General features: G+C 39.5%; 1 protein-coding gene across 9 annotated transcripts in view; it reads right to left on the reverse strand.

The window, feature by feature from the left end:
* Nucleotides 1-26,706, reverse strand: part of lrp1bb (low density lipoprotein receptor-related protein 1Bb) — a 279,672-nt gene that overhangs the window by 87,525 nt on the left and 165,441 nt on the right. For all 9 annotated transcript variants that reach the window (XM_035952736.2, XM_055015178.1, XM_035952733.2 and 6 more), the window contains 10 exons: nt 25,588-25,833; nt 21,840-22,037; nt 20,495-20,699; nt 14,011-14,175; nt 13,436-13,680; nt 10,409-10,540; nt 9,938-10,165; nt 9,514-9,688; nt 9,099-9,193; nt 5,608-5,757 (listed from right to left, as the gene is read on the reverse strand). In XM_035952736.2, the coding sequence (XP_035808629.2) occupies nt 5,608-5,757; nt 9,099-9,193; nt 9,514-9,688; nt 9,938-10,165; nt 10,409-10,540; nt 13,436-13,680; nt 14,011-14,175; nt 20,495-20,699; nt 21,840-22,037; nt 25,588-25,833 (1,839 nt within the window). The remainder of the gene's footprint in view (nt 1-5,607; nt 5,758-9,098; nt 9,194-9,513; nt 9,689-9,937; nt 10,166-10,408; nt 10,541-13,435; nt 13,681-14,010; nt 14,176-20,494; nt 20,700-21,839; nt 22,038-25,587; nt 25,834-26,706) is intronic.

Consider the following 26,706-nt stretch of genomic DNA (forward strand, 5'->3'; position numbering starts at 1 on the left):
CCAAGACATGGTTCCACTGTTCTGGTTCTCCATTCAGGCTTTAACTGACCTTCCCGTGTGGCAAGGGGCATTGTCTTGTTGGAAAATCCAGTCATTGGAGGCAGGAAAGAGTTTTCCAGCTGATGGAAGAAGATTGTGTTCGAGAGTAGGCCTGTGCGTTTGTCCTGTTCCACCCATACTGAAACAACTCCAGATCCTTGTGATCCCAGCAAAGAGTAACCGGGCTTTCCTCTGCTGTTCGCTGATGAAGGGCTTCTCCCTTGCCCTGTGTGACTTCAGACCCCCTTCATGAAGTCTGTTTCAAATTGTTCTTGCCAAACAAGTCACATTTCTTGACAGTGGCCACTCATTTTAAAGGTCCCTGAAGGTCTGACGACGATTCCTGACAGAGAAGTGGATGAATGCATGGTCATCTCGTGGGGTAGAAAGACGTTTCTTGCCGCGACCAGCTAGAAATGTGGTAGTACCATGTGCGGCTTGTTTTTTCTTGGTGTAATGAAAGGCTGTCTTGGAGATCTTCAGTTTTTTTCGCTACCTGTCTCTCACTCATGCCAATTTCCAGCAGTGCTAAGATGGCTGCCTTTGTGGCTTCACATAATTCTTTTGTTTTAGGCATTATGTGAGAGCTGACAACTTCTGAGTTGTGCTACGGCTTGAATGTACTCTAGGCCTTTGCATGTGCAGTGCTGCTTATGATATGAAATGGCCTCTTACATACTCTGGGAATACAATTAAGCTTAAGCATGTCTAATAGGACATAAAGTATTAAGAAATCAGCTGCATTTTTGTTGTGTTCATTGTATTCTTCAGGTAATACACTTTTAGTGGTAAACTGAAGAAAACAAGGGTAGTCTAATCATTTTTTCCATGACTGTAGATGGAGATTTATTCAAAATGCAGTTGCACTTTTTTTGGTAACACTGCCACATGTCTCTTTCACTGACAGATGTATGAAAAATCACATTGTGATGCAAACAAGCCTTTCAAAACATATGCATAGCACAATCAAATGCCGCCCTTCATCACCAATTCCAAGTGCAAATGGTGTGCTTCAGCTTGCACTCTAATCCCTCAAGGCTGGCACTCTTATGCCGTAAAGCCCCTTAATAATTGAGGCATTCTCTGAGCTGATTTGAGATTAAAGAGTGGGATACCCTGTTCCCTGCTCAGCCCACTTGCTGCTGATGATGTGTGCATCTTGCAGCCTTAAATCAGAGTTACTTTGATGTTTGGGAGAGGTTTTTCACTCCACCAAAGCCTTTCCATGAACTTCAACAAAAACAAGAGTTTCCAGTGTGGAGTGAAATAAGCATAACTGTGATTTTCCCCCAGTATGTCTACAAATAGATGCCCTTGGTACCAGAGCAACGCAGAACATGTACCGTAGTTGCTGTGCGTCATGATGTTTTATCTTCTACTCTAACAGAGTGGCTGTCTTGTCTGGCTCTGTGTGACAGAGAACACAGCCCTCCAGGCTTATGTAGTGCTGCCATCAAGAGCATAAGTGATGAGTGTGGCTTTGCAAACAGGCACATGCACAAAAGGCTCCTGACCCCAGCACATTAAGCCCACTCCCACCACACTGTCCACCAACTGTCACCTTTGTCCTCGGAAATCAGTGATGTGCAGTTCAAGTACTTTGCCACAGACTCTGCGAACGTGACAGGAACTCTCAATTTTAAAAACCAATTGAAGTGCAAAGTGGAAAAGATTCAGCCGTCCCCTCTTCTTACTGAATGAAAAATTTAAAAGAGGTAGAGATGGACATGATTTTAGTCCTTTTTGACAGGGTCAAAACTAAAAAAAAATAGACCATTACTGTGAGAAGGCAAAGCATATTGACAAATTCATATTTATAGAGGGAAATTTGGCAATAATAAAGAAACATCTTCCTTGACAAATCACAAGGATAAGACAAGAATCACACTTTTTTTTAAAGTCAAGTCATGTGAAATTCAATCAAGCTATTCATTTATAGAGAAAATTTAATAACTACAGTGCTGACCAAAGTGCTTTAGAGTTCATTCAAATGAAAGAAAACAAGAGCCAATGCCAAAAAGTAGCAATAAGAATAAAACAACTAATCAAAGACGAACAAACTTTGAGAAAAGCAGACAGCAGAAGCAAAAAGGTAAGTTTTAAGGTGATTGAAATTTAAAAAACAACTTGTGAGAGCAACATTACTCCAGGCTTTAGGCGCAGTGGTGAACTCCAGAGCGAGGAGAAACATAGAAACCCTCCACAGAGGAATTATTCTGCTAAACAGCGGCAGCAACCATTCATTAAAGGATTCCTTCTTTTAATGCGATGTCTCTTACTAGTAAATTTCTTTTTATGTTTAGTGCTAATTCAACCATTCTGTGTTGCACTGTTCCTGCACATAGCCTGGTGCAGTGTAATACCCTCTTGAATATATAAGTAAGCTATCCTAAATGAGAAAGACATCATTTTGCAGTCATGACAATACGCTGTAAAGAAATTCAACTACATATATTTTATTTACAATAAAGAGCTCCAGCATGTGTCCTTTAGATTTTGCTTCAGTAGCTAGAAGGCAGAAGGACAAGCTTTTCTTCTTTTGCCATTTGATTATTAATATACAAAACAAACAAAGAAACAGAAACAATTCCTACTTGAATTAATAGCTTTAGGCTGAATGCCAACCTTAAAGGGAATGCGACACTTGTTTCCACAAATCAGACAAATCCCCGTGAGTGAGAATGACAGTCGACATGCAGTTTACAAAACATTACACCCTAGAGGGCATGCTAGCTGAGATTAGCTTTGCACCCAGTGTTAATTTGATGCCGTGGGGACCACTGGCTAGGTGTGATTGCTCGCTTGTGGCGCATCATATTCAATTTCCACCTCAACTGCTAGTTTGATTCCAGGCAAGTCAAGACTGATGGATCATTCACACCTTCCAAATAGAAGGCTGTACTTTTCCTTCAAGCTAATCTAATTATTACAGAGCTTTAGGACTGGAGTGGGTTGACCTTGTGTCTCTAACACTGCCTTCATTATACCTTTTCAGAACCAACATGGACAACCACTAAGACATGCAAAATGAAAAGGCAAACAGTAACAGAAACGCCACATGATGAATTCCTCTCAGAGAAGCGCATTATCTTTGCAAAACCTTTTCTGAACCTCTGATTGTGTGTCTACCATAACATCCTGTTGTGAGGGAATTATAGATCCATCACATGTAAATAATCTTTCGATGTTTACACATAATGGTCCTTTGGAGTAACCTTAACCACTTCAAACACAACCCACTGATCAATGAGGCTTTCACAGATCAACAGAGAGAACAGAAACATTGTTAGATACACGCTCATTCATGCTGATTGGTTAAGTCACTACACACACAAGACCTTAATTACCAGCTTCATCTGAAGACACCTACCATCTATTTGCCTGCCAAAGCAGACTGTGCATGTATTTGTCAGTAAATCCGTATTGTAATCCAAACAGCGGTTGCAATGCACATTTGTTCATACTCTAATTAGTGTTTAATTGGAGATGGTTGAACAAGAAGGACAAAGAAGACAGAGAAAGGAGACTATGGAGAACATTTTCGGTAAACAGAGTAAATGGTCAGCAAATGCACCTAATTGCATCTTACACCATGTAGACAAAACTAAATCTGCAGAAGAGACATTTCTCTGTAATGGTCATCACCAAGAGTCTCTGCCAACAACAAAAGAAGCTTAGGAGCAGAAAATGACTTGTCTGGCTGCTGTCGTGCTGTCTTCCTCCAGCCTCATTTTTAGCTGACCCCACAGGTTTTTAGAGATTTATGCTCAATAGTCTATAGCAAGGGATGCATCTTGGTATGAGAAACTGAATGTCTGACAGAAAACAGTTGATGAGCATGATACTAAGTGTTTAGCTGCTCTAATTTGCTTGAAAGGCATGCAAATATGTGTAAAACCTTTACTAAACCACACTGTTTTAACACTCAATAAAACATCTTCGGCCTCATTGCATGCTTTATGCACTTTGATAGATCAGCAAGTATACAAAAAGTGGGTGAAGACAACCATCCCATGCCATAAGTAATTAAAACAGATTTTATGATTATTCAACACTATATTTACTATATATTATATCTATGTTGCTGACGTTGAACCACTGTAAAGTTTCTCTGCTTAACAAAATGCAATAATATTACAGTACAGTGCTTTTCATTTCGCCATTCAATTTCCTCAACATAACAAAATGCCATTAATTGTGATTGATGGAGACTCACAGACATCATTTCACTGTTTTGCTGTACCTGCTCCTGTGCAGGAGCCAAGCCATTAGTCTATGTCAGCCTGCATTCTATCTCCCATTTGTGAAATGCAATAATGAAGCCTCCAACGTCCATTCCTCCATAGTCACAGTCTTTACCGTAAGAGATGCTCATAAAAATGAACCCAGAAGATGTGGCTTACAGTTGCAGAATGCTAACAGCTAACAAAAGCCTGGGATTCCATTTTACCACTGCTGTGTTATTCCGTAACACTGTAATTAATGCTCTCCGCACATGCTGACAGATACCCACCACACAGGAAATGAAGTCCTGTCATGATTAATAACATGCTTCAGGAACACAAAGTACCAGCCTGGCAACACTGTTTCATTTTACTTTTTAAGATTTTATTTTTCGTTCAGAAACTCCACACCCCCCCAAAAAAAACGTAATTTGTCCCAGGCACACACACACAACCAACAACTCTCTGCTCAGTATGTTTCTCTCAACTCATTACCAATCTTGGCAAGCAAAATGCATTCACATAGCTCACTGGGAGACTTCCAATTGTCAAGACTGCAGCAGTGCAGAAGTGAGACAACTTAAAATTCTAATTCTGCTTTTCTGCTAGAAAAAAAAAAGACATTGAAGAGCAAAATGACTGAAATGTGATTTCTTACCTGTCTGAAGTATATACCGATCAGTCACAACATTAAAACCGCTGACAGAGTGAAATGCATCATATTGATCAGACTGATATAGTGCAAACCTCTGCTGGGAAACCTTGGGTCGTGGCATTCACAGATCCTACTTTGACACATGCCACCAAGCTGAACACTGTTTGAGGATCTGATCACCAACTACCACTTTACACTGGTATAAGGCAGTGTAAAGTGGTACTAATTGTCAGCCTGTGAGCATGTAGGAAAAAAAGAGGAGGAGATGGAAAGAATTGATTTGTAGAAAAAACCCTGTGAGCTACATGCATGTTTTGATGTTAAGTACAAGCAAGATTTCATCCACAGCATGGTGTCTTATATTTCACAGGGTTTCTAAATGAACCTATGAGTTGATGGATGGCGTGACACATTGGATTCAGCACGGATACCGAGAATCTAAACGTAATGAACATCCACCATCCTTTTCATTATGAGAGGGGCGAGGAAATTGATCATGAGTCATTGTTGCGTTGTGTTTTAATTACCTAATGCCCCTGCCACTTCGCACAAAATGAAGCACAACTATTGCACGGACTGCCTAAATGGTTCCATTCTCGAGCCACTTAACTGGTTAAACATGTAATCTCCTCACACTCTCTGAGTAATCCCCAGTGGCAATCTGATGCACTTGTGACAAACTCCACTCACCCATCACGGCCAGAGCTGTGCCTTTGGCTAACTCCCTCTTTAGAGACTCCAGCACTTCCAGCCCGCCGCCGTCCAGATTGCACCTGTTGATTGTGCCATTGGCCGAGCTGATCCAGTACAGCTTGTTGGCAGTGAAGTCTATTGAGAGACCTGAGAAGAAGAAAAGGGGAAATAGAACACCAGGTGAGCACTCATTGTACTAAGATTTAATTGGATACAGGGCTTGACTTTTAAACACAGCAGGATTTTGAAAATCAATAACAAAGTTCATCATCAGAGATATAGAACAAATTACAAATAAAATTCTAACAAAATCCAAAAAATAGTACATAAGAGCTTGATCAGTATTATACATGCTACATAAATGTTTGATGCTGATTATCATTAAAATATTGTAATTTGTGACATTACAGTAGACAGAAGATTATTCCTTAAAAATCTGTTTCTCTCAACTGTATTTTAAACTTTACTGAGTTTCATAATGTGGCAAAAAAGATACAAATAGCTACAAATCCTGGCTATAATAAATATGTTACACAGTGAATTCATATAAAAATAATAATTTAAAAAATGTTTACTTTCACTTAAACAGCATTGAAACAGTGCATTTCAATGCCGCATGACCTTACATTTACATACTGCACTTTCTACGCCTCTGGTTGAGTGGGGGTGAATAGAAATGTTTGCTCATACGTACAGTATGTGTGGAGGATTTATTTAAAAGAACTCCAGCTGGCATGAAAAATGCACAAGAATGGGGATCGCTGCTTTTTTTTTTTTTTTTTTCTCTTGGCATGATGACATGATGGTTTTTCATAGAATATCACTCTTAATGGTGGGAGCTGGGAGCAATTTCAATTGTATACCTCTGGACAACTTACTGTCTCCCACCATGTGTTGGATTTATGTCTGGCAGATTCACAGTCACAATGCGTCATTAATTTACTCTTGTCCCCAGGTCTAACCCATAATCATAAATGAAGCCAGTGAAATATGGCGCGCCCCGCTATCTGTACTGCTGACAGGCCTGGGAGAATGAAGAAATACAGAGAAGACAATGCTGCTCTGTGTGACGAATGGGGAGTTTGACCTTGAGCTATGTAACAACAGCTACTAGAGATGAAGACCAGCTGATTGCTTTTTGCTAAATCAAGCTGCAATTACTTACTTAAGCATGGATCCATGTGGGGAAAGAGTTTACACTCAAAAGTCAAAGAGATGAGCATAATAATAGCAATATCAGACTAATGAACATGTAGAAAAGATTCAAATCAGGCAGCGGTGACTAATCATTGGTCCTCGTGAATTGCAAGAGATATGATCTCTCTGGAAATCTGTGCTGTGCAATGACTAGATTGCTATGCGAATACACACTACAACATCATCTCAGCAAGAAAGACGCAGTTGCCAAAAGCCACACCTCAACAAATTACTGCACTTCTTCCATTGCCCTCAGAAACAAGGTACAGATCCATCTAGGCCCACACCTACAGATTCACCACCACGTTTTACCCAAGTGCAATATGGGTACTGAACAGATCATTTTCTTGTGCAACATATTAATCTCTGCTGCCGTTTGCTGTCATGCTTCTTTCTGTCTTATCGGCTCTTTTTTTGTGTACATAGTTATACTTTTTTTTTTAAATAAAATTTGTTTTATTTGTACTTTGCACCACAAAAGTTGTCTTTTAATTGCGTTGTACATTCTGTGTGTATAATGACAATAAAAAGCAATCTATTCTGTTCTATTCTATGCACATGGATACAGGTGACCTTGAAATAAATGAAAAAAGATTCTGCACTGATCACTTTATTGTCAGTACATCACAGCAGAGGAGGACTGCTTGAACTAATTCTCGTAGTCAATCATGCTAATCAGTCTTGGTTAGGTTTAAGTCTTTAACATAGTTCATTCATTTCTTATTGATCTTTTCTTCATTCTGTCATGACATAAAATTAAACATACCCAGTTCTGATTTATAGGAAATGACTTCTAATTTTGATTTTCACATTTTTTACTTTACCCTCAGTACACTGTAAAGATACCAATGTTCTAAAGAACACATGTAACAATTTTTCTTTTAATGTGGAAAACACATCATTAACATCATTATAATGAAAGGATCACACAAAACCTTAAATAAATAGGAACCCATTCCAAAGAAAACAGGGTTCTACAGCAGTAAATCTTTTGCTGTTCTTGTTGCTACGGTGTGAGCAGGAAAATAACAAAAAAAAGATTAAAAAACAGGTACAAAAACAACAGCACCTCCGTGTCCACGCTTGTGAATAGTTTAAAGAATAATCCAACAGTGAGCGAAGAAGACATAATCACTACAGCTAGCAGGGTGGGTTGGAACAATGCTGCAGAGCTGTACAGCTTTTCAAAGGCAACAAAGGCAGTGTGCAGCAGGTAAAGCAGAACACAAGACTTCATCATGCTATGTAGAAGGCAACCCTTAGCAGATGGATGCGGGATAGCATCGATTAAAGCAATATGCAGTCCACAATAAAGCCAATAACATTACAAAGCACTTGAAAAGCAGCAGTTCTGGCTATAACATTGTGCCACGATGGATCCTTTTATGCTATACTTGTAGAGTGATGTCTTGTTAAGAAGAAGTTGCAACATCAAAGCATAGTGTAAAACCTTTAAAAGCCATCATGTTGTCTGTAAATGGATGGAAATACTTGTCAGACATCTTCTGACAAGGGCACAATCAGCGCAAAGAGAAACTGGGCGCTTTTTTCCCTTAAATTTGATTAGAATGGAAGTAATTCAACTAAGAAAGAAATAGTGAATGATGTATGTCTAGAGAAGTAACATGCTTTTCCAATGTAACCTTGATGTAGGTTTCAACAACATTCCAGCATGGAATGATATAAGCTTTACCAGACACTTTGACACCTTTACTCAAAGAGAGACTTTGACATTGCCTGTTGAGATAGCATCACAAGTGAAGAAGAGAAGGTTTCTTTCTGATTCCTGTTGATGTTGATACAGATTAAATGTCAACAGCTACAAATATCACATACGATACAGTTTGTAAAAGTCACTACGTGCACATAAACTGATTAAAATGGATTAGGACAAACTGAGCTTATTGTAACTTTCATGTTAAATCTTTATTGGGTTATCTTTGTCACACTACAGTTCAAATGGGGAAATTACTTCAAATGAATTTGGAAAGAAGGAACACAGATGCAATGTGGTGCATAAAGGGGCACAGCTGTTGATGCTGGAAGATTTTTTTGAATTAAACTACCTTAAACTCACCCAGAACCAAACAAAACACAGTTTTGTGTCTTGGTTTTGCAGAGAGCCAACACACAGTAGCCCAATTGTTAAACAAATCGAGTCAACCCGAGCTACTGGGAAAACAGGGCAAATCATGCAAATGCTTTAATCTGGTTATTTATATTCAAATCAAATCAGGTATAGCTAAATAGGAGGTCTCATTCTGTATGCTCTCTAAAGCTCTCATACTGACCTACAGGATCCCTCTGATTCTGGTGGAGGACCTTGCTGTTACTCCCATCCATGTTGGCCATGTTAATGGTGTTGCCATCTGTCCAATAGATTTTTCTGTGTGGGAAGGTGTGAAGAAAACAGGCAATAATCCAATTAGGCACAAGCTATCATGAGGTTTACAACATAATCAATGCATGCTTTGTTTGTTTTATGTTTGTTTTTTTAATGTAATTAGAACCACAAATTGAATGTAAGCCAATAGATTTGTTCAATCTGACAACCTTGTAAGAATCAGCCCAAACATTTCAAGCTTGTATAACATAGTTTCTTTACAACAAGGTGTTGATCCCTCTTTGGTACAGGTGAGGTTTCTTAATGCTATGGACTGAAGGTGAAGAACTCATGAAGTGGACAGACTGCTCTAATCTACTTACCCCTTGGCAGGGTGCACTACAAGGCACCTTGGCTTATCAATGCCATGGATGATGGACGTCTTTAGGGACCCATCAAAGCGAGCCACATTGATTTGTGACTCGTCATTTTCAGAGCTGAGCCAGTATAAGTTCTTGGAAAGCCAGTCTAAAGCCAGACCGCGGCAGTTCACTATATCTGTCAGGAAGTGCATGAAAATGCTGTTACTCTTGCGTGCTTTACAAAATGTAAATCGCTAGCAGGTGTGTTAGCTACTGTACACCCAACATAAAGAAAGTGGAGGTATAAATGATCCAAACAAATGGTATACTTTTACATACATGTTTTTTACACTTAGCAATTATACCAAAATATAATAAATCTACATAGAAAAGAAATGTTCAAAAACATGAATGGGCTATGGATGAATGTCTAGAATGTACTTACCCGAGGAAATGATGGTCTCTAGCTGGGTGCCATTGATGAATGCTCGTTTGATGGTTTGAGTTTTGATATCAGCCCAGTAGATCCTCTCCTCTTGAGCATCATAGTCCACCACGGTGACGTCATCAATGTCCGGCACCGTTAGCGCCGTCATGACGTTCATGTAAGGGTTGTCAATGTCCACGCCACGGATTTCAGACCGCCGCACATACAGGAGGAACCTTTTCAATGCTGGTGAGATAATGAAGTAGCCAATCAATTGAGACAGTGCACGGCTGCTGATCTTCTGTTGGCAGATCCAGGTGAAGGTGTGGTAATAACACCCAGATGTAAATGATGGCGTCAATCAAAAGGGAGACGAAAATACCTCTCCAGTTTTTTTTTTTTTTTTTTTTTTAAACACGGGATCCTTATTTTTTCACTTTGATAGCATAAGGAGGAGCCATAAAAAATGCAGAAGGTATTCTCACTCACCAAAGCAGGATTGTTTGTTGGTCGAAAGCTTCATGAGGTGTGGGCAGGTGCAGGACGCGGTGCGGTTGTAATTGATGAGACACAGATGTGAGCAGGGACCACGTCCATCATTTTCTTCACATGGGTTAGAGGCTGATGGGATGAGAGGAAACAGAAAGTTAAAAAAAAAATGGAACTTCACCTCAGAACACTCAGCATAAGATGATAAGCAAAGACATTGGCCAGGATAAATACTGGACGTGAACAGGCCTGACAGCCTTCGCAGCATGACATTTACAGGCTTGTCTGACTTTGTCACACAGAGACAAAGAAATAGCTGAAAACAACTAGGATTACAGTTTTGTTCTTGCAGCATAGCAGTGGAGAGATAAAGTATGAAATCATGGCAGCTCTGAGAAAAAAATCTGGCACAAATTTCCAATAAAGGTCACACAGTTTTGGTAAGAGAGATGGTTATGTTATGCTAAGTTGCTTTACTCATCTTCTGCTGGATTTTTAGGTTGCTCTCTTGTTTGTTTCAAAGAGGTTAGGAGATGCAGAAATGAATAAGAAAAAATAAGTTAAATTGCACTTTTCATAAATTAGGGGCGACATTATCTCTGTATCCTGTTACCTCAGGGTAGCAGGGCATTTCAGGTTAAGACCCTAAGCTGCTGATGTTTTCTACTAAATTTGCACAGCAAAGTAAATATAGACAAGATGCATTTGAAGGGTTATTTCTATTTCTTGCAATGTCTTACTCTATTCAGAATAAAGCACCTCAGCCAGACTAAAGAAAATCACCCACAGTTCAATAATGCCCCATCATGCTGCAGTCACATTTCATGCACCAAACACGACCATTTCTCTATCTACTCTCGATGATTCATATCAAACAAGCTCATTCAAAGTTCATTTCCTGGAGTCCTTCAGCAACATATTTGAGAACCCCATTGCATGGCAAATGTGGCTCATTGAAAAAAAAAAAAAAAAGCAACTCTGTCTCAGCAAGCTGGAAACAGCACCCAGCTGACTCAGTTTGCTAATAGGCGGGCGTCTGAACAGCACTGCTTCCGCCTGAATCATGCTCTTGAGGGATGACAGACAGCAACAACAGAGCCAAGGTGTTTGCTCTAAACTGTCAGATTTATTTGCAGCAACTAGATTAAAAAATGAGCACACTGGGGAGTGAACATTGTGTTCCTAAAAATAAGGAAAAACACATTCATTTTCAATCCAAATGATATACAGAGCCTTTGATAGATGTAGCAGAAAACTGCTACATCTGAGATTAATGCAAGTACAAGAATGCATCAATATCCAAATAATTCTGTTATATTTTTGGGTAAAACATCTATTAATAACTATGAAATCAACACAGGTCTCTCATGGTACTCTTTCTGTAATCATCTGTTAGAAATGTCAGGCCTTGGCACTGCCAATCTACCCTCTAATTTGCAAACTTGTTACCCATTCACGAGTGTGATTATTGCCTTGCCTTTCAAATGACATGTAGTTACAGACTGGTCATGCCTCCAGTGGAGCTCCACTGTGGCACCTATCCAATAACTCCTAAGACAAGCTGGGCTCTCGATGTCCAGGTCTCCCATCTCCATCACACCCCTAACTGTCTTTTTCTCTGGTCCAGATGTTGAGGGTCTAGTGGAGCGTCACATCTCCAGGCATTGGTCCTGGCTAGAGTGGATAATAGTCAACCCCCCCTCCAGTTGAGCTCTTTTAAAAAGGATTAGGCACGCTTACTGTCTTCTTTGGAAATGCAGTCCCATTTGCTCACACTTATCTATGGTGAACACTCATGAGAATCCAGATACAGGAAGGAAACAAGCAAATTAACTCGTGACACACTGGCGAAGCAGTGGGATCACTGAACAGATGTAAACCCGATTACCGCTACAATAAAGCCCATCTAAGAATGGTGGCTCATATATGAAGAAAGCTGAGGGGGATCGTGTTGATATTTGGCAATGTGGAGGAAAGCAAATGTGACAGAGACTGATACATCAATCAGGTGGACTTCACACAAAATATTCCATTCTCCGGTGTTTTATTGTGATGGGTCTGTATTACAAATAAATCAAAATCTATTTCAGATGACCTATTTTGAGGGGAAAACAACAACAACAACAAAAAAAAAACAGAATGAAGTCAACTGAAAAACAGATGTTCTGCTATTAATTTCAAGCTTGGCACTATATCTTGCGAGCTGATCGGCATATCAAATAAAAATTGGCTTACACATGTAGGCCTCCTGTCAGATAGCACATCAGCAGTGCATTTCTTGTGGTCAGAATCTTGGCTCACTCAACCTCTCACAGAATTGATTACCTATTCCACTGTGATGCAGACACAGATTCGGGAGTGAATATTAATGAAGCCTCCAAATTATTTCATATATTCTCCATAATCACAACACACTTCTCACGTTACTAATTGATTTGCTTATTGGATATGCCGCAATTATTCATTAGCAGATGTAGTTCTCACATTTCTTTATTCGCATTCTGTGCACGGAAAAAAAAAGAAAAAGCATTAATATAGTGGTATGAGCCAATTACAATGATTTGGGTGGTGAGAAAATACATCCAGAGGTACTATTAACTTAAGCTAGCTAATTCTCTGCATGAGTACCTTTTTCATTCAGACACCTGCTCGCTGACTGACAGGCCAAATGAAGGCAGAGACAGATGCTGAAATTAATTACATTATGCTTTTTTCCCCTTTTTGGAACATGAGGCTGAAATCTGTGTTAAAAGACAATATATCGTCAGTCAATATCCAGCGGTACTAAAGGATTATGTCCAGTTTCAATCTGAATTTTTGTTTTTCTATAGACCAAATGTGAAGATTTAGCATCTTAAACCCCTTGATGAGCAAAAAGATCTTCCTTATGTTCCCTTCCTGTTCTCTGTATGCACTCTTGTTAGGAAATAAGCCCTGCTGGCATAGTGGTAGGATCCTATGTGGTTCATTGTCACTTTCTGTGAGTGTCGACCCTCCGATAGTGAAAGGCAGAAATACTGTTCTCACCTTGTGGCTGCCTGCTGGGGTGGAAGATCTGCAAGTCAAAAGGCTGAGCACTCGTCTTCTGGATAACTGTGACATTTTGCCCGGTCCACTTGTTGGCTCTCGCTAGAGTGTTTGTCCTCCAGTCCGTCCAGTAGACATTGCCCCCAAAGAGAGACACGGCAAAAGGATGGGACAGATATTCGTGGCCCCGGAGGATCTCAATGACCCCACTACCGTCATAGAGTGCAGAGAAAATGGCATCGGAGCTGTTCAAGAGAGACCAACACCATCTCAATGTTTAAACCACTCTCCAACAGCATTGAAAGGGAACAGTGCATGTAGGGAGATCAAAGTGAGACCCACCAGCCAGCTGATGGAGCTATTAAATTGTTCAAGACCCACTTAAAACCAGAAATGGCCATTGTACTAAGATCTCTAAATATTGCATGTCCTCCATTATTTAATGCCCACTGGGAGCATGAGAAGATAAAAGTTTACTCAAGGAATGGTGAAGCCTTTGCAGTATTTAATGCCCCACATGCATTAAAAGTCAGCAAAGGTGTGAATGTTTCTACACACAACATGAAAACTCTCACCGTGCGTCTGTCCAAACAATCCTCTTTTCCAGATGATCCAGCGTTAGTCCATTAGGCCAGGCTCCAATCTCCATATCCTTAAACACAATGTGTCTACCTCCTCCGCTCATTGATGCAGCCTCAATTCGGGGGAAAGTAGCATCCCAGTCAGTCCAGAAGAGGATCCTTGGAACACAAACCCAAAGGCAGCAGTTAGCATTTATCTTTTGTCTATTTGCTTCCTGAAGGACAAACAGCAGTATACACAATGCAGCCATTTTTATCACACATCCACAAAAAAGCCTGTTAGATCTTATGACCACACAAGCCATTTGCACTTGTTTGTCAAAGCTAGAATACCGAAAAACACAGTAATTGCGAATATAATGCTGTTGTAACTGTGTGTAGCAACACAGACGGTGGCAGTGATTATTGTCCGAGAACAGCACCAGTGATCCGGTGCAGCCCTCAACCAACATCTGTGACAGGCCTGGAAATGGGAGGCCATCTGTTTTATTATGACTTTTCACAGCTCAATGAGGCCTGAAAATGAACACCGTCATTGATGTGACCATTGACAGTATCCTGAGTCCTACTCTAGCCCTTGCAAAACATTGTCTCATCCTACCTTGGTCCACAAAGTCATCTCCAACGAAGGAGAAAATGGGTGCTCAAACTTAAATCACATACTGACGACAACAAAACTGTGTTAGGAAGAAATATCCTTGTCCGGATCAATAGCCTTATTCACTTGATAAGGCCTCTCTGATCAATGACCCACTCCTTTGAGTGGATTCAAGTAATTAGATTAGAATTATTGCGCTGTAATGGAAATGCGCCTTTAGGCACCAAAAGCACCCATTAATCCTACCCTGTACAGCCATGAAATGTACTGTAGTCATCCTCCCCAAACGTGAAAGACTACTATAGGGGAGAGTGCATGAGCAGATTACTCATTTCTTAAGAGTGTTAAATTGATTTTTTTAAAATGTCTGGGTTTTGCTTTAATCTGAAATATACTGGCCAAAGTATACAACCACTGGCTAGTTCTCAGCTGCATTAAGCCAAAGTAAGCACCTAATGTGAAATACAAGTAACACACCAACAGCAGAGAAAATTGATTCCATTTTCGTTTAATTTGCACTGCCATATATCATCTTATACTGACGCTGATTCGGTGGATGGGGGAGCATAAAATCTTCCAAACTGTTTCTAGTATCTCAACAGTTATATACAGAACAATTACTTCGCAGTAATTCTCTGATAAAGCAGCTAATGTATTTAATTTTTATCCTAAATATGTTTGCTACATATTTGTTAATGTCAAATAGTGTTCTGATGAATCTGCTTATGGCAGCAGGAGGAAGAAATTGGAGAGTCAGAGCTGGAGTCACACATGGGGGATAGGTCTAAGTTATTATTAGCAACTGATGCAAAAACACCTGGGAGACACTGAGAGAGCAAACTGTTTGTGTTTTTTCTTTCTGTGTCATGAAATAAAATCCACTGTAAATTGCATGCACCAAGAGAGGGAGCAAAGGGGGGAGCAAGAGGCCCTCCAGCCAGAAAGCCACTATCATCACCAGCCTTGCATGAGGATGTGTCACATGCGTGATACAGATTCCACGGCTGCAGCACAGGTGACTTTTCCCTACAGACCAAGGGAGCAAACAACACTCACAAGGGACAAATAGGAACATCAGGCGTCACCCAGGGGCAGGATCTCACATCAGGTGGAAGGTAGGTCATACTTCTCACTGTAGACTAACATCTCACTGCATGGTATTAGGCATAAAAGTATGTATTATTGCCCTGACATAGAACAAGGCGTAATTGGTATGCACAATAAAAAAAAACTGTGTGAAAAAGCTTGTGTTTTTCCGTAACTGTTTGGCACTGCTTCAAAAAGTCTTTTCAACCAAAATAATAAAAGGACATTATGTTCTCTGTAGACACCCACTATTAAGTACAGGCCTGCAATATGCAAAACAAAGACCAGAAACAACAGCATCTTTTTCTCCAAGGTTGAGTTCAGGGCAATGGAAGGCTAATGTAATCGTACCCTCAGCTGCATAAAAGATCACACTCTCACATCCTGATCCCAACTGTCTACACCCAGGTGCCTTGATCAACCGGTGGAGTCACAGTGCGGTGATGATAATGGGGCAAGCGGCAAAAGCTCTTCTCCTACACCACTCAGACAAACCTAGATTTTGTAAGTCTTTCTTCTTTTTTTTTCAGAACATATTCAAAACACATTTTTCAGACTTAAAGTAGCTGCTGCTGGGCAACAATTCTTACCTGCACGGAATATTGAAATAAGATTCAAAAGCCAACAAAAAATGATAAAAGCAGTCCAACCTGACGAGAAAAACAAGAATATCTGAATGTTTCAGAAAGACGGAGGTGTTGGGAGTGTTGCTCCGTTTAATGGGGTGGGACTCATCACCCTGGTAACCAAAATAAATGGAAAAGAAGCTTGCTGCAGATGTTAAAGCATCTATTTTAACCTAGTCCTATTCTGTAGTTCATAATGGCCTGGCTGCACCACACTATCATTCTGCTGTAGAGGGAGAAACACTCTGGCTTGTTTTATTTCTTTAAACCACTGCTATATGGGTGAGGCTAAGCCAAGGATGCCGCTTCGATGTTCACCCAAAATAGTGGTGGCTGGAATCGTTATGGTGGAAGATATGGCAAAAACTGTAAATAAAATGGATAAATACACCTCAAACAACAAAACAAGAAGTCGATGACAAAGCTGAAAACACAATCCAAATCCTAAGCAAAATTTCTACTTTCAGTTTTTTTCAGTGCAGCAGGTCGCAGCCTTGAGCTTTCTGTTGTCATTTCCCGTGGTGAAGAAAAACTGCAACATGCAGATGATGAAAGGGAGGACAATCCCGACTGGGATTATCGGCCAATGGCAGGTTTATACCCACAATCTACTGTATGAAGGGCCAGATTAATTTTACACCAAACCATGATCTTTTACCAAAACATAACCAAACAGAGACTGAACTAAACAATAATAAGAAGTGAAAATAACGTAATAATTAGTCAACCATGTCTAAAAACAATGGTCCCACACAGGACATAAACCTTAACTTCATGAGGTTTCTTTTGGATGGCTGATGCCACCACCATGCCCACCTCCTCCAAATGTAGATTTTGTCAAGCTCCTCATGTACAAACGCTGACATCTGTTATTTCTGCAAACACTCATATACATCACAACCACAACATTAAGACCACTGACAGGTGAAGAGAATAACATCGATCATCTTGTTATAATGCAATGTTCTGCTGGCAAACCTTGAGTCCTGACATTCATGTGAATGTTTAACATGTACCACCCACCTAAGCATTACAGGTCAAGCAACCCCCCATCTCCCATGGCAACAGCAGTCCTTGATACCAGTTGCCACCCTCAGCAGGACAATGCACCCTGACACACCACAAAAACTGCTCAGGAGTGGTCCGGGGAACACGACAGAGCTAAGGTGTTCACCCGGGTTCCACACTCTCCAGATCCAAATCTTACCAAGCATCTATGGGATGTGCCAGGATAAGACTGATCTAGGTCAGTCCCACCCTGCAACCCACAGGATCCACAGAATTCACTGCCACCATCCCGGTGCCACAGGACATCCCTAGAGGTTCTAAGTTCATGCCCCACTGGGTAAGAGGAGTTTTAGCAGCATAAAGGGGACTAACACAATATTAGGCAGGTGGTCATAATGTTTTCCCTGATTGGTGTATGTCACTGTGAGTCATTTGCAATTAAACTGGCCTATGGTAAACATTTGAGGACATGTTAAAAAAAAAAAAAAAAAAAAAAAAAATCTTGGCCTTTCTTAGTCAGCCCGGTCTGTTATCTGAAATAGTCTGGCTGCACCTCCCGATCATTCTGCTATATGTGGAAAATGCTATTTTCTAAGCGAAGATGTTCCCTCAACTTAATGATGGATAGAGTTGAACATTTACATGCAGTGAAGTGAGCCCTATCATTCAATTAGATAATCCAAGAGGAGAAAAAAACAAAACAACAAAAAAACAGGGCTACCTTATTGCACAATTCAAATCGTGTGCAAAACTTTAATCTTTCAGTGTGGTAGACGGGGGGCTTATTGAAGGTGGGATTTTGAAAATGGTCACACACAAACAGCGTACAAAAAGGACAAAGGCACACGAGATTAGCGGCAAATGGCAGGCTTACACCCACAGCCTACATCCAGTGAGTCAAACTATAATTCTCTTGACTTGTAGTCTTTTTATTTTGTATTCTTTATTTTTCACCAAAAACATCCTTAAGAAAGTATGTTGGCATTGTTGCACATTTAGGACTACACAAAGAAACAGAAATTTAAAAAAAGCACACGGCTATATCTATTTCACAGTAACTAAAACCAACTTTTTGGAAAATGAAATATAAGAGAAAGAAAATGTTAATGCAGATAACTTTATCACTACTTCAATAACTATGACAAATATTAAAAGTGAAACACATAAGCATACTTAAAAAAACTGCTTTGACTGAGTGTTCCATTTTTACAAACTTGAAACACATCAGAGTACAAGTCCCTAAGGAAAAGTTACTGACATCAGAGATGACTTAAAACTTTCCATTTCCATCACACACAGCATCCCCATTCTCGCACGATCCTTTGAGCCGGATGCTACATTAAAGCACTTTCAGTCCAAAACTGGGCTTATTTGTGGTCACTGAACCACAATAGTTTGAACTGACCACTGAAAAACTGACGAATACTGGAATAAGATCATTACTACGCACAACACAACCAACCATGAAAGTTAAGGCCATCCCAACAGCAATAGTTTATTTTTAGTTTATGAACAATTATGATGCAATTTAATGTGCTTTCAGCAAAGATGAACTGACTATTTACTGCTCAGTAGTCCTCATTAACAGACAGAAATGTGCATACAGACACACAAACATGAATATTAACAAACACATACAGATAAGTGAGCTCCTCCCTAACACGCACAATCTTTTTAATGTTCAACATTCTATATTTGAAGTCTACCAAGACGTAAATGTTCATTGGTATCTTTTAAAATGAAGCTTCAACAAAATTTCCTAGCAACGAAACAAGTTACTATGTTGTAACAACTGAAAAAAAAAACTGCAAACAAAATTAGCATGTTGTGATAACACTTAAATGTCATTATATCATTACAAATATATATGTTAGTGCACGACACCTAAAATACTTCCTATAACCAATGTCCTGCATATTTTAAGCTTGATACACACTCACCAGCCACTTTATTACGAACACGTGCAATCCATAGCAACAGTTTTTCAGGTCATAGTGGGCGGTGGTGAAATGCATTACATATCGTGCAAAAAAAGAATTACTTTAAATGTAATGCAGTCTAGTGGTGCTTTGTAAAAGTTGAATTTGTGGCCATACTGTTGTATCGGATTCACTTCACTTCACAGGTTTATTTAATGAAGTACACAGATCTCACTGAATGAATTCAAAACAATTTTACGCAACTTGGAGGCAGATACGTTCGGATATAGGTGTTATGATTGACTCACATTGGCCTACATGACTTTATAACACTATAATACATTCTTAATTTTTATTTAAACCTTATTTAAAATTGTTTTAAGTCTGTAAACTGGTGATTTTTTTCTGCTGCCTGTCTTGGCCAGAATGCTCTTGAAAAAGATTCAACTTCAGCCCTGGTTAAATAATGCTTAAAAAATACAATATTTGTCCTTTGTAGATGTGTTCTGCTTTTTGTTTCATCAAAGAGTGGATGGCAGTTTGTCCAAAAAAGTCTCAGGGTCACCCAGATATCATCAGCGGCTCATAACAAGTCAGACCTGTTACAGCACTTGTGATGTCAGTGCTGTCCCTCCAACAGCCTTATTTACCAAGAGAAAAAAAAGCTTGTCACAGCAGCAGCTATACAAAAACAACAAAGAGAGTGTAATTAGCCCACTGCAATAGATACTGTATTTTCTCTGTAGACTTGCTTGCTGACTGTGGGGCAGAGGAAAGGCTGCCATTTCAGAGCCACAGATCACTCCACAAACACTCTCTCCATGCATCTCAGCAGGATAAACAACATGATTTTGAAAATTGGGCCCAGAGGGGAAGGATTCAAATAAGAACAAAGCACATCTTGGGCTTTTTATTCAAAGGTCTCGAGTATGATGTTTTAGAGAGAAATATTCCAGAGGAGCAAGAGTTAACGGGTAGTAAAGCACATAAAGTGAGAAGAATGGTCGGCTACACCAGTTGTCATTACTGGAATGAAGAACAAAGTGCTGTTATTAATGTATCCTATAACTGCGGTCTTAATGGACCTGAACACAACAGACATCTTCATACATCAAGGCACATGTGGAGGTGAGAAACACAGCAAGGGTGTACTTTTTTCCCTTTATTCCAGTAATTCCAGTGCCTGATGGATAACCCAGCTACCAGCAGCCTCTGAATGTGGGAGTTGGTGCAAAACGTACCCCTGTCCTGGGTCAAGAGCGATGGCCCGTGGGTGCTCCATGCCTCCGGCGATGAGCGTAGTGCGCATATCTCCGTTGAGCTTGGCCACCTCAATCTGGTCCAAATTGCTGTCAATCCAGTACAGTTTTCCCGTAATCCAATCCACAGCCAGACCCTCTGGGGTGGCCAGGCCGTGCTGCACAACCACCTCAATCCCTGTCACCCCTGAAACAATGTTGACAGCACAGTAGTGTGAGTATGCTGTGCAGAACCACAGGGGCAGTGGTGGTTGGTGTCTCTTTACAGCGCTCAGGAAAACAAAGCAAAGAAGAAAACTCAGAAAAACCATCATGAGGAAAGCTCTTTATATGCATACATCATCGTTCAAAAGTTTGGGGTCACTTAGAAATGTCCTTATTTTTGAAAGAAAAGCAGTTTCTCAATGAAGATAACATTAAATTAATCAGAATACAGTGTAGACACTTAATGTGGTAAATGACTATTCTAGCTGGAAATGGCTGATTTTTAATGGAATATCTACATAGGGGTAAAGAGAAACATTTCCAGCAACCATCACTCCTGTGTTCTAATGCTACATTGTGTTAGCTAATTGTGTTGAAAGGCTAATTGATGATTAGAAAACCCTTGTGCAATTACGTTAGCATATGAATACATGCGTGAGTTTTCATGGAAAACATGAAATTGCCTGGGTGACATCGAACTTTTGAACCGTAGTGTATAGATACATAAACACATTCTACAGGGTTAAGTTAAGTCATGTAAATGGGTTTTCCTACTGCATTTACAATCCAGCTGCTTACAATTATTCTCAGACGGCTGAGCTTTTACGATTGTTTCAAAAAAGGGTGGAATAGGTGTATAAAAGATGCGATTTCTATACCACCGCAGAGGGATATAAAGGCAGCAGAATTCGGTAAATGTAGTGCCACCCACAAAACTACAGAGCAAACAAGAAGCTCTGATTCACGCCTGTATGAGGAGGAGATACTGTACTACAACAGCTGGAAACTTCGGGTCCTGCAGTATTTTTAACTTTGGCCAACGTGAGATAAATTTTCAGGCAGAGACAGTATCATCCCAGTGTATCAGAGCTGAGTATGTGTAAAGACAGAGGAATAAAACAGAACATTATCACTGTCAGTGTCGGAGACTTCCATTACAGTTGCTCTTGTAAAAATGAGCAAGACATGATTCTCTTTAGCCAATACATCACAGCACAGCACAGCGGGCTTCACATATATCACAAATCTTTACGTGCGTGAGTGTGAGTCCCTGTGTGTGCACTTGTGTGTGTGTGTGTGTGTGCGCGTGTGTGTGTGTGTGTGTGTGTGTGTCTGTGCATACCACCAGTCTCAGAGAGCCTCCCCCTGTAGATCTTATCCTCCACCACATCTGTCCAGTAAAGGAGGCTGCGTTTAAAGTGGAAGTCTAATGCGATGGTGTTCCTGAGTCCTGGCACCAGCAGGCTGTAGTCTCGCTTGTGAAGGTCTATTCGTCTTATCTCATGCCGGATTGAGAAAATGATGAAAGCCTCAAAGGGATCTTGTCATGGAGAGACACAGGAAACAAGCACCATATTTTTTTTTTTTTTTTTTTTAATAAATTGACAATGTGTGATATCAAGTATTGGACAATGTGAGAAAGTGTTTTGCACTGGCAAGCGAACTGTGGCTCTTCTTCTTTAACAGCAGTGTGAATGGAAAGTATCAATGACAGCGCAAACAGCTTTAGCACATTTTCTGAGTATTATCAATGTTAAATGCTAAAAAAAAAAAAAAAAAAAAAAAAACACAAGAAAATCACTAAATACAAAAATGAAAAAAGATGATATAACATGAAACTACATAAAACCAACTATGGTAACTGTGCTATGCTTCTATTATTAAATAGGTATAAAAACTGGCAGGAATTGTGAAGTCAAAAAAAACTTAAAATGAATATATTAGCATTCCTAATATACAGTAATACTAAACTGTAAAAAATGCAACTAAAACAGTACTGTGCATTTTTTTTGTTTGTTTTGTTTTTGCAAAATACAGGTAAAACATCACAACAACATTTACAACAGCAGACTACTGTAAAAACTGACAATGTGAACTAATCAATAAATTATTGCCCAAGAGTTTAAAAAGCACTGTTTAGACAAGTGACTTCATTTAAGCAGCTACATACATTATTTATAACTAATGACATAAAATAAGGCATTATTATCATTTATTTTTTAAGTTAAATATTTTTTCATTGTTTTTTTATTCAAACATATATTCACAAGACTACAATTTGTCATACATTGCTGCCTAACCATGTACTTTAAAATGTTTATGTATTTTTAAGTGTTAAGCAGAGTTGGCAGATCTCCATTTTGGATCATAAACATTAAAGACACGTTCTTCTTTATGGTTAATTGCACGTGTACAATTCATTGTAGTATTTCTGCACTTTAAAACAGTGGTATCAAACTTATTTTAGTTCAGGGGCCACATACAGGTCAATTTGATCTCAAGTGGGCCGGACCAGTCAAATAATAGCATAATAACCTTAATAACCTATAAATAACAACAACTAAAAAATTTTCCCCCTTTGTTTTAATGTAAAAAAGTACAAGTACAGTCTGAAAATGTTCACACAGAGAAACATCTTTTGTTCAAGCAAATTATAATAGCAACATTATAAAATACTGAGAGCCACTGAAGCCAGTACTCTGCTGTAAATTTTCCATCCTACAGTAGAATGCGGAGATACATTTTACCGGCATTGCACTGTGTACTCTTTTTTTATTTATTTATTTATTTTTTTAATCTTTTTTTGTTCATTCAAGCTACCTATTACACGAGTCAGAATTTATTGTTTTACTGTGTGCCCTATAAATAAATTCATTTGAGCCTGGAGGAAAAGACGAGAGATCAAATAAAAGCCGTAATGCTCCTATTAACATGTGTTCAACCATTCTAAGGCAGTTAAATGAGCTTTTTAACCCAGCAACTATCAACGCTCTACCTAATAATAGGAAAATAGTTGGCTTGCTCACTATCCCACCATGTTTAGAATTTAACTTGCTATATATCAGCGAAATCACATTCCTTTCCTTAAAAAAGCTGAAAATTTCAGCTCCTTTTCTCTATTTACTATTGTGATCAAACCTTTAAAATGCTATAATGATAACCTTCGAAATAACACAGACGATAATGACATAATACTTGCAAACAGGGCTTCTGGCAGAAATACTTAAAAGTATATGTGCACAGTGCTGCATATCATCCCTGGAGACCTGCTGATAAAAAGGCAGCTAAAAACACACACATCATAGGTGCTGTTTTGTAGAGATCATTTTAATATGTCACAGTGGGTATAGCAGAGGTACTAATAATAAAATAAATGAAGGTTAAATTCTATTCAGCCGTGTCAGTTGTTCATGCTTTGCGTGGACTCTTAGATAGAACAGAGCCGATGTTAATGGCATCAGCTACAACTGCTTTTTGTACTAGTGAAATTTGCATGGGGATTTAAACAATCTGCGCTCAGTTTGCTTCCATATATTCTGTTCATTCACCTTCCTCTCAGCTTGATGCTCTGTGTAGAGGACACGCTTTCAAACACATCTCACTGGTACACACCGCCATGTGCTGCACATTTATATGCATCAGTTGCAGCCAAACCAATTTGCTTCCAAACACTTTGGGAATTAACACATTGCATTTTCCCATTTTCTGAAAAAGTAGATACATTTGTAAGCAGTGTCTTTGGAGAAATAAATTTTGTAGGGCGGCTAAGAAGTTGCTAAATCTAGTGACGAGTTGCACAGCTGGCACGCAGTGTTTACATGCAGGACTTCTCTGGCCTCGCCCACTGAGGTTTGGCTCAATCAGTGAGATTATTTCTGCCTTCAGAGCAGCTCTTCTTCTGAGAAATGCTTGTAAAACTGAGACTCAAAATCTGCGACACATGGACACCCGCACACAACCTACACATCGACACACAAACACACCCGAACTATTTCAGAAACGGGCCTTTTTGCAAGCCTTATCTTCACAGCACTCGACACTAAACCGCACTTTGGGGAACAGAAATGTTTGCACACAAATGTAATTAAAATGGTGCCCTTGCTTCAATGACATTTTTCAGTGTTGTAAGCAAACTACTTACAATGCTCCTGGAGAGAGGATTTGTATTTGCAATTTTTTCCGCACATATCTTTTATTACTGAGATGTGAAAAGGAAAATGAGGAGTAGATGTCTGCTGGAGACTTCACAAAGAATCCAATAACACCTTTTTCAAGATTAAACTGGAATGTTTGTGTTTGTATGCAAAATTTGATTTATGATGAAGCTGTATAATTCAGATCAGCTTCCAGAGAAAATTGTGTATTTTTTCCGGCGTTAATGTAAGATTAGAGCTGCAAGTGCCATCAATCTTGGAGTGAAATAGAGAAGCAAGTAATCACAATGAGGTCCATAAATCTGAATGTGACAAGCCAACAGCACACATGTAACCATTGTATTTCAAGCGCTTCCAAGCGATCTCATCAAATGGATTATTCAGTAACGGCAATCACAATAGTGGAAAGATTGAATTTATAAGGTGATCCTACTCTGGTGAAACATTTGTGTTTATATAGGATTAGACCTGAGGTGCACATCTGCACAGCTGACTAAGGTAACAAAGCTCTCATAGTTTGAGAAATGAGTACCAGGTTCCTTTACTCAGCATCAGTGCAGATAGAAAAAGACGGGATTCATTGCAATGGTGCCTCCTTAAATTTGAAACAGATTGAATTTGACCTGACAGTGCTCCAGATCCCCATCTGTCTATCTGTTAGTACTCAGACAGAAACACGAGAACCTGTAATTTAACTTTTATTGTTTTCCTTTCCAACTTCATGTGTGAAAGTTGCATGAATGACTTCTACTTGAAACTCCTATTTTTCATTAGCTCACCAACACTGCAGCAGTGATTTCAACTCAGAATCAAAGACTGTACAGGTACAGCATCCCTGAGGATAAACTTTAACATTACTGCAGGCACAGGGCCTCACACCATCACGACGGCCAACAGCATTACTAAAACAAACATTAAAAAGCTCCGGTCTGTTACCTGTGCTGTGACAGCTGTCTCCGTCCGAGTCCAGCACCCATCCTGGATAACAGGAGCACTTCACTGTGGTCTTGTACTGCTCACACACCTGGCTGCACTTCAGGTGACGGCTGCAGTAGTCCACCACCTCACATGTCTTGTTGCTGGAGTCCAGGTGAAGCCCGGGGGGACAAGAACACACAACTCCTTTCCCTGGTGCCACCGTGCACTGGTGACTGCAGCCTCCTCTGGCTACTAGACACATGTCTGGGGTGAAGAGAGGCCAGAAATTCTTAGAAACTAGAGACCAGATGAGATTGTGAGATCTAAAAGAAATCTTTCCAATAGACCCGTTACTCATTAATAATTGCATGAATCTGAAAAGTTTAACGTTTGAATAAAACAAAAGCAGGATAACTTGCTGTCCAACTTGGAGCTAGAGCTTTTTTTTTTCCCTACTACCTGTCAAAGCCACTTTTTAATCACTATATTCACTTTAATTTTATACTTCTGTGCCTTGAAATGTGTACATACTGTACATTTATTTTAATTTCAGTTTTATATACTAACCTCTATTGTTAATGTTACTAACCTGCTCTTTTTGTTATTTTATGTTGTTGTATGTAAGCTGCTGAACACTTAAATTTCCCCTCGGGATTAATAAAGCATCTATCTATCTATGTAGAGCTCATAAGTCAAGCATAGGAAATGTGTTCACGATCAAATCATAAAGACAAAGGTGTTGTATAATGAGAAAGCCTTTAAACAGCAGGTCGTGTGGATTCACATCGGGGTGAAGGGCTTGTATATCCACCATTGTTTTAAAAACAAAACAGGAAAAAGAACATTATATAGTGTTCTTTTCAAGAGTGATACAAAGACTGACATTTCTTGGCTTTGTGCTCTTTTATCTTGTTATAAAGTTGTTTTTCTGACCTCCACACCTGGTTCTTATTAGAATCTGCCAGTAAAGATGGAAAAAATATTGGTAAAAAAATGAAACTGGCCCAGCCTCTCTTTTCCCACTGTGATTAAGAATGTGTTTTTTTTGTTGTTGTTGTTTTGTTTTCAAGGTGGGCAAGAGCAGAAATGCACTCTTTCAGCATCAGGTGATGTGGACTCTGTGTTCACAGTCGTTAA

The sequence above is a fragment of the Amphiprion ocellaris genome, chromosome 11, assembly GCF_022539595.1.
Source record: "Amphiprion ocellaris isolate individual 3 ecotype Okinawa chromosome 11, ASM2253959v1, whole genome shotgun sequence".
Taxonomy (NCBI): Eukaryota; Metazoa; Chordata; class Actinopteri; family Pomacentridae; genus Amphiprion; species Amphiprion ocellaris.